Source organism: Tauraco erythrolophus, chromosome 3 (assembly GCF_009769465.1).
Source record: "Tauraco erythrolophus isolate bTauEry1 chromosome 3, bTauEry1.pri, whole genome shotgun sequence".
NCBI lineage: Eukaryota > Metazoa > Chordata > Aves > Musophagiformes > Musophagidae > Tauraco > Tauraco erythrolophus.
Window position 1 is genome coordinate 9,022,577 of NC_141467.1, and position 9,167 is coordinate 9,031,743.

Below are 9,167 nucleotides of genomic sequence, written 5' to 3' on the forward strand. Positions count from 1 at the left end.
TCATGCAAAATATTAGGCTTCTTTATTCAGTCTTTAAGTTATTCTGAATATACAAACAATGAGCCAGAATTACGAAGTGGCAATAACCAGTATTCATACTTCTGTAGATTTACACCCACAACACATCTCATTCACGTTTTCTGCATGCTCCTGAAACACGTTCACTTGTTTCGCTTGGTATTATATGCAAGAAGTAGACAAGTGCTTTCATTCTGAGCAGAAGCAAAAAAGTTACTTTCATTAGCATGATGTGTCCTGCTCGTAGCTCCAAAATTACTTACACATGCCAGTTACTAACACTGCAGCGTAACTTACCTCTCCCAGAGAAAAGGCAGCCGTTATTTCACCTCTTTGTTAGCTCTGACATGTGAAATAAGTGACAATGCTCGAGACAATCATGCAAAAAAACTTTTCACATCAATGTTCTGATAAAATACTTGAAGAGGTGAGGGAATACGATCTGTGAAGCAGTAATAAGGGACATGATAAACACTGCTCATACCTTTTTCTACACACGTGGCAGTTTAATTAACATGATTTGCTTTACTGTCTAATACTGCAGTTCTCGTTCTCTCAGTTTTATCACACAACTCAGGCAACTGCTTGGAAAACGACTTGGTTTTCTAGTTACCTGCCAACATCCAAAACTGTCAGAGCAATGTTTCTTTTAAGGTGGAGGATTTCTAGGTATCCGCTTTCCAGAGACTGACCAACAGAACAGCTCCTTTCTGCAGTTCATACAGCCGCTTGCTTTCTCACCAATCAGAGGTTAATACTTCCAGAATTCATCTGTATTGTTTCTCCTAGGCTTCTTTGGCATTTATGAAAACTCCAATGCTTCCAACGTAGCTGCTGGTACGATACCGGAGCAAAACGTTTTCTTTAGCTTCTGAATCACTTTCCCATTTAATTTGGGCAAAAGATTCTGATAGACACCTCGATTTGAGTTTTGGGGTAGGTGTTCACTGGGGGTGGGAGGGGATGTTCAAAACCAGTCTGGAAGTCTCATCTTTCGGTATCATCTGACGCCGTTTCTCCTTACCACAATAGTTCCCGCTACAATGTCGTAGGCTGTTCTGTTGTGCTGGAAAAACAGCAGTGTAATGAACGCAGGAAAAAACGAAGCAATAGAAAAATTCTTGATCAAAGCTCGTATTGTGGACCTGGAATGAGAAGAAAAACACGGCGCCTTATTTTCACTTTTCTGCTTATATTTTCACTTTTCAAGCTTAGTGCCTCAGTTTTGCACAGCACAAAAATCAGCCTCTGGAGTTCAGAGGAGACTATTTGGCCAATTAGGCGAAAAATATTGAAATGATTGACTAATTGCCAGTTTATTCTTAGGTTACAGAATCCAACAATAGATCCTGCAATCTCATTATTATTGCCAAGCCCAATAACAAAGTAGTAGTGTGTTTCCTTCCGAACAACATGCTTTCCATGCTATTCACCGGAAAGCAACGTGTCCAAGCTAAGACCACTTACGTCGTCATGCTGACGTTAGAAGATGGAATGACTAACACACGGCTGGGCGCAATAAGTACGGACGTATCACATGTCACAACTCGCAGTCCAAGCAAGAACTTCCCTGGGGTTGCTCCACCTGCTCCCCAAATGCAGATGATCTGTAAAAGAAAAGTTATTTCAATTCCATAGAACACTTTGTTGTCGATGGGTCTAGCAAGCATGGTTTTCATCAGAACTGTGTGAAAGTCATAAGCTTCAGCATCATCCAAAATACTGTAAAGAGGCTTTACTTCATAGGCCAGTGGTGACAGAACACTTTTAAACATTTACTCAACAACTGGCAACTATTAGTTACAGAAGTTAATGAGTAGTTACCTCATAGAAGCAGACTAATAGCCTGTAGATGAGAGCCACTATCATCATTTTCTGCAAATCTTCCATGGATGTATCTTCATCTATTTCTTCTATGATGTAATGCATGGCAAATTTGGAGATGTCCCTGTGCAAAATAAGACTGAACTTCAGAACGATCCTTCTTCCAGTACCGATGTTTCCGCTTCAGCACTAGAAGTCGCTCCTTCAGCTCTGGTATTAGTAAAGTAACAAAAGCTCTTTGGCTGCTTCAACACGAAACATGCCATTAAAATTCAGAACACTAGGCTTCCTTCTGAGCTGCTGTGCTGTGCAGTTTGTTTCTCTTTTCCACTAAGGAAAGAGCATTCTTTATTACCACTGTTGCACAATGGTGGAGCTGCAGAATTGTTGTGAAAATTCTCACACTTCTTGGGAGATCAACAAGAGACTCCGCATGTGACCATCTAACTCTATAAATGGAAGACATCCAAGTCGCTTCCTTATAGGAACTCTCAAGGAAAAAGAAACGGTGGCACTCTTCTCCATAAATGCAAGGGAGAAGTTGCAGGTCTCCCTAAGCCAGCCAGAGAGACCTGTCCTCCCTTTGCGTCATCAGGGTTCCTTGTTCTCTGCAGTCTTTACTGCTCACCACACTCTTCTAGAGGCAGGCACGACAAAGTTTTTAACTTAAAGCAACTGAAGCCTTCAGCTGTTTGCCCTGACAAAGCATCAATTTGGAGTCAACTGCATATTTCCACATGCTAAACTCTACATGATTTAACATTCTCAGCTGATACCTGGAATGGACATACCTGCAACATGGGTTTAGGCAAGGACTTCTCACCCATCTAAGTGAGAATTACTACTCACAGAAACGTGCAGTCCCACTTCAGAACAGTACATCTGTGTTTGTATGACTTGCTCTCCTCTTAACTCCTTATCTTTTTCAATCCTTAAATCTGAATAAAGAAAATGGTGTGGCACAACCTGCATTTCCCTTCAATACAACCTTGGTCTGAAGTCTGTCTTGAGCCCGTGAGGACGTATTTTTTCACGACAACTCCTCAGCCTAGCCTCAAGCACACCGCATCTCATGAGCAAAAAAACCCCAGAATGTTTCTCTGAAGTTACTTATAAGCAACTGACTGGGTCCTGCAGAAGTTCTGATATTGAACACACTGCAAATCAACTGAAAAAGATTCCCTCCTTCTGTCACCACTGTTTTACAGAAGCAATATACAAAGAGTTGTTCCCCGTCTTTCTAGTACTTCATTTTGTGTCACTCTCAGCTGACTAAAACCAAAATGGAAATACAAGCTGTTGAGTGAGAGCTGGAGGTTTTGACAACTAAACGGAACTGAGAGGTTGGCATTTTAATTGCACGCTTACCTGAACAAAACCCACTGATCGCTTACACTGACATACTCACTGGTTTGGATTTAGCCCTCTTCCACACACCTCTCAAGCAGCAGTTTAAGGTGTCTGAAAGATGCTGTCTATATAGTATCAGTTTACAGTCAGTCAACATTTGGAGAGCTCTTTAGCAGAAAAATTGGATTCTGAAATGTGTCTGCACAGTCATGGCATTACTGGCTACATCGAGCTCTCATCTCCTAATCAGACAGAAACGTTTGATTACACCAACCCAAAGCAGAACTAAACGAGATATAGAATAAGATACCTACAGCTCAAGCAGCAGATAAAAAAGAAACAGTCTTTGAGGTAAATGGTTATATCCGAGTATAAGAATGTGAAATGAAGAATCTTTCAGTCTAGTGTGTAGTTATATATCTCATATATATATCTTATTATATATCACAAATATATATCTCTCATACTTCTTAAGAAACCCAACTTATGCCCAGTAAAGACCACAGCATGTTGGCATTGCAAGCAATCAGGCTGCACTTTTAAGGCACATATCTGACATGCAGGACCTGAATTTTTTAGACTGTTGCTGTGGGTTAGCATTGTTTTGGCCATAAATCATAGAATGGTTTGGGTTAGAAGGGACCTTAAAGATCATCTAGTTCCAACCCCCCTGCCATGGGCAGAGAAATCCTCCACTACGCCAGGTTGCCCAAAGCCTCATCCAACCTGGCCTTGAACACTTCCAGGGATGGGGCATCCACAACTTCTCTGGGCAACCTGTTCCAGTGCCTCACCACCCTCAATGTAAAGAATTTCTTCCTTATATCTAATCTAAATCTGCCCTCTTTCAGTTTGAATCCATCGCCCCTTGTCCTATCACTACACACCCTTGTAGAAAGTCCCTCTTCAGCTTTCCTGTAGGCCCCCTTTAGGTACTGGAAAGCTGCTATAAGATCACCCCAGAGCCTTCTCTTCTCCAGGCTGAACAGCACCAACTCTCTCAGCCTGTCTCCAGAGCAGAGGTGCTCCAGCCCTCTGATCATCTTCGTGGCCCTCCTCTGGACTCACTCCAGTAGCTCCATGTCCTTCTTATGTTGGGGACTCCAGAGCTGAACACAGTATTCCAGGTGGGGTCTCACGAGAGCTGAGTAGAGGGGCAGAATCACCTCCCTTGACCTGCTGGCCACACTTCTTTTGATACAGCCCAGGACACGGTTGGCTTTCTGGGCTGCCAGCGCACGTTGCCGGCTCATGTTGAGCTTCTCATCCACCAGCACTCCCAAGTCCTTTTCCTCAGGGCTGCTCTCAATCCATTCTCCGCCCAGCCTGTACTTGTGCTTGGGATTGCCCCGACCCACGTGCAGGACCTTGCACTTGGCCTTGTTGAACTTCACGAGGTTCTCACAGGCCCTATAAATCTAACACACAGCACCACAGGAGATGCTATGAAGAAAATTAACTCCATCCCAGCCAGATCCAGTACATTTTCAAAGGCTCTTTCAAAAAACAAGTTTATTTGTCAGTTTTTAATTTGAAATTTTTAAAGGGCTTTTTAAAAAAAAATAAATCTCACTATTGCCTCCTAAAAATAAGAGTGCAAGTCTAATCTGTCCCTGGTAAGGAGTTTGTGAGCCTTGAAGACATCCACACAAATTCTTTGTTTCCATCCACTGACCCAAAATCAGGAAGCATTTGAAAGGTTAGTGTAATGATCCTTTTTCCTCAACTTTTGACAGCTGTTAAGTGCCAATACATGCATAAGCATACCAGAGGTGAAGAGCTTAAAGCTGTATACAACAAAGCTTTAAATTGTTCAACTTACTTTATTCCGCTGAGGTGCATAATACTTAAAACAATGGTTGCCTTTATAAAGAACAGAATAAAAAAATCCACCATCTCTGCAATGAACCTGTGTGCCAGCGAAGGGATAACAAACTCCCGACCTGTAACAGAAACAGGTAACGTGACCCACATGTTACTGCACTGACAAAGTTAACACCTGTCATCCAAAGAACATTTCACATTAACCTCACTGCAAGAACATAATCAAGATCTGGATCTCAGCTCACATCTTCCAGAAAAATTCTGGAATTGTACGAATAAAAAAAAATTATCTGAATCATTTAAATTGAGTTATAAGAACCTTCTTAAATTAAATCAAACTCTTTCAGAACTCCAAGTCCTCTCATAATTAGGATTAGAGGCAAAATCCCACTCCGCTAAAGAACTGAAGTACACTGCAGATGCATCGATTTTTGGTCCTCTCATTTAGAACAGCCTCGTAGAGAACAGATTTCTGAGAGTTCAGATAAAAGGGAGATGAGATCTGCCACAAGTTTTCTATCGCTCAGCAGCAAGGCTTCCATACATTCCTAGTATCAGCTCTCTGAAAGTAAAACGGCCTGTTTTGTCCCCAGTCAGGCCCAGAATTAGTAGCAGATGAAAATATTAGTCACACTTGACATAAACATTCCTATAGACTACTTATTGTAATAAATCATAGCGTGCTGCACTACTACAGACCAGAAAGCGTAACACATTTCTCCTACTCCATTGGCTCAGTGCACATGGACACAAAGTAGTCACAGTTACAAGCTTTTGTTGCTAATGCTACCTCAGATGGCTAAAGCAAAGAAAATGAGTATCTTAGAAAGTCTCCAAGGAATAGTGTTCCAAAATAATTTCATCTGGACCCATCGACCCCTCTACTTCCCAAAGGACAAACATGACTCTCACATGAAACCAGCAAGGACTCACCTTGAAACTTCGTTTAGAAATACCCAAGTAGTAGTATTAGATGTGGAAATTAGTGTGGAAAATAGTGACTGGGTTTGGTAGTGTTTCTGAGAGTGCCAGAACTCTTTTCACCCCCACACAGGGAAAAGAGAAAAGGAAAGAGGAGAGAATATCGTCCCTCTCTCCAATCTCAAAAACCATCATCAAATTCCACTTAGAATAAGTCTTCGCAGTTCAACAGCCGACACTGCCACTGCCAGTCCTGGCCTCACACGCCACACGAGCGAAGCTGAAAGCCCCTGGCACTTCAGTGCTTTTTAAATTTGTCCAGTATAACCCAGCAGCGATTAGGTAGGAGCAAGTTCTTATTTAACAGAGCATGGTCTATAAATCTTTGTATCATATCTGTTCCACCGATAACTCTGCACCGATGCTATTGAGCAGCAGGACTCTTACACATATGACACCAAAATGGTTCAGTTCTCATTGTCAAAGCGGATTCAAGTGCTCAATTAAATTCTGATTAGAGATTCTTCAACTAAGGCAGAAGGGAGCACAGCCAGTCTCCCAGTCCCGGCCTGACCATGCAGCACCAGACAAAAGCATTGACCTGCTCTGTCAGAAGGAGCACGTTTGCTGAAGTTAGTGGCCCAGTTTCATCGGAATAAGTCAGATTCGATGACTGAATAAGGAAGACGCTAAGTAGGGCTACGAAAATAAGTACTCAAATCACATTAAACTCCATTATATCAAGAAGCCTTGACACCCCTTAGACTCTAGCAGATTTCCACTGCAGTGATTTGAGATGCTCCTCATATCAGAACCCCACCATTTTTCCAGGGGTTACTATCAGTACGACAAGGACAGCCAAACGCAACACGGATCCGTCTCAGCCCGAAGGTGAGGAGCTCACCCTAAGCTGGCAACAAGGACGGCTTCACACCAGTCAGCCACAGGGATGGGCCTTTTGCTCTACTCTTCCCAGCAGAAGAGCAGTGATCTCCCGCAGCAAGGCAGGGAGGGGCGAGGGGAGGAAGCGTCTTGAATCACAACGACCATCCACAAAAACCCTGCTGCTGCCCAGAGTGCTGTTAATACTGGTGCTCTGACACAACACCTGCAGGCAGACTGAACTGGAAGAGGCAATTACCAGTTCCACTTTTTGACACCCCAGTTTAAAACCTGCAACATTAACATGAGCTGTCACTTATTACAGCTTACGCCAGCGCACCAGGCTGTGAATTGCAGCGGCGTGAGGACGGAGAGATGACCTGCCCTGCCCAGCCTGCTGCGTGGGTAATAATCTGCAGCAGACAAGAAGGAGCCGTAATCGCTTTAGCTGTTCCAGATAGATCCATTTGCAATCTGGAGCCAAAGCACCTGCACAACAGCGTTCGTTTACAACCCTATTGGATCACTGTGTCACATACTGAGTTCCCTTCATAGGGCCAGGCATTGCAACAGTATCTAGCATTCAGAATAACCATATTCAGCAGCATAAAATGCTGTTCCTGCCCTAAATTACCTTTAACATATGGAACCAGTTCCTGAAGAAGTAGGTAAAAACCCAAGGATCATTTCACTCTAGTCTTTGTCCACATCCTCTCTTTCAATGACTGGCAATATCTGTTTATAAACAATCTATATATCTCAGAGTCCGGGCACAACTAAAAAAACCACTACTTTGTGTTATAACCTTGTTTAAACAACATCTGCTCAAAACCACAAGAAAGAAGTAAGTTCAAAAGCTAGATTAACTTTTTCTTTCTTGAAAAGGCAAGGAACTAAAGAGTTCTCCCCTCACACCCAGCACTGAACTTATAAATAATGTCACAGATAGCAATGCTGTACTTTGCTCTGCAGAAAGAAAGGAGATCTGGCTTTTCTCCAAAGTCCTTCAGCAGTGTTCTGCTCCAGTTTTCTACCATTACTCGAGGTAACACTCAGGAAATGTCACCTAGGCTCTCCTCGACGTTTGTGCTCGTTTTTAATCTCTGATGTGATCCGAGCAAGTCTGTCTTACTCTCGAGCAAATGTAAACAGAAACACTGCTATGCATGGTCTTCAATATTTAGAGCCATAACAGACTTCTGTTTATCTCGGGTCCCGCCCCTAGCTTGTTGAACATAAGCATGTTTTCACTTCTCTGCTCCAAACTCACGAAATTATTTTATTTGAGCATCAATAGCCCACTAAAACTGATAAAGTTAGTTTAGATTTCATCACCCAAACAGGCTCACTCACAAAGCCAGATGCGTTACAAGCCTGTGAGTGCAAGAATAAAATTCACTGGAAAAAAAAAACAAACTCCATATCCACGAAAACATCTTACAAGCACTAAAGTTCTTAGCCGTACACACAAGTCGACGCTCTCAAACCTGCTTGGGGATTAAGTTCTGGGTTTACAGCCGCGGTATCCGGGCTGTCACCTTTTACAGGGCACAGCCACACACCGGAGTGCAGCAACCCCCAGCGCTGCAGAACCTTCTCGGGACGCGGTTTCCTGGAGCGGCCCGCGGAGAACGAAGGCGCGGGCGGGGGCGCCGCCTCCGCTCGCAGCCCCCCGCCCACCCCGCACAGCAGGCGGCGGTGAACAGGGGCCGCCCGCCCGCCCCCTTCCCCGCCGTGCGAAGCGGCCCACAGCGGCCCCGCGCCGCCCGCCCCCACTCACCTGCCGGCCGTCCCGTCTCCCTGGGGGCGCCGCTGCCGCTGGCGGCGCTGCTGGAGGCTGCCCTGGGCAGGGGGGCCAGCCTGCCCGCCGCTCCCGGCCAAGCGGCGGCGGTGGCTGCGACGTGAGGCGCCGGCCCAGCTGTGGCCGTGTGGGCCGGCGCCGGGGCGAAGAGGTAGAAGGGGCTGTAGTAGGCGGCGGCGGCGGCGGCCGCCCCCGGTGGCGGGGAAGGAGAGGGCGGCGGGGCGGCGGGGCGAGGGGGCCCAGCGGAGGCGGCGAGGAGGGCGGGCAGGCAGCCCTGCCAGCTGAGGTACCCGCAGTACGAGTCCCACAGCCACTGGTGCACACGCCGCGCGTACTCCGCTGCGCTCAGCGGCTTCGCCCCATCGCCCTCGCCCCCCGCGGCCGCCGGAGGGGAGCGCGGCGGGGACGGCGCGGCGGCGGCCTCCCCTCCGGCGACGCTGTCGCTCCCGACGCTGTCGCTCCCTTCGCTGTCGCCCTCCGCCATCGCTGCCGCCCCAGCGCCGCTCCGGCCGGCGCCCGGCTCCGCCATCTCCTCCGCCCCCTCCGA

At 45.9% G+C, this 9,167-nt stretch overlaps 1 protein-coding gene across 1 annotated transcript; it reads right to left on the bottom strand.

The window, feature by feature from the left end:
- FAM8A1 (family with sequence similarity 8 member A1) lies at nt 1-9,167 on the bottom strand. Its single transcript, XM_086608456.1, has 5 exons — nt 8,600-9,167; nt 5,015-5,135; nt 1,843-1,966; nt 1,486-1,625; nt 1-1,163 (listed from the first exon to the last, which is right to left on the bottom strand). Exons 1-5 carry the CDS (start codon nt 9,147-9,149, stop codon nt 1,019-1,021), a joined length of 1,080 nt encoding a protein of 359 aa, XP_086464582.1. The 5' UTR covers nt 9,150-9,167; the 3' UTR covers nt 1-1,018.

What these genes read in the sequence shown, in the direction of transcription:
- FAM8A1 (XM_086608456.1), bottom strand. Translation starts at nt 9,149, where the DNA reads ATGGCGGAGCCGGGCGCCGGCCGGAGCGGCGCTGGGGCGGCAGCGATG. An exon ending in GGAGACGGGACGGCCGGCAG is followed by an intron (nt 5,136 to 8,599) that starts GTGAGTGGGGGC and finishes TTTCTGTTACAG; the next exon opens with GTCGGGAGTTTGTTATCCCT. An exon ending in TATTAGTCTGCTTCTATGAG is followed by an intron (nt 1,626 to 1,842) that starts GTAACTACTCAT and finishes TTTCTTTTACAG; the next exon opens with ATCATCTGCATTTGGGGAGC.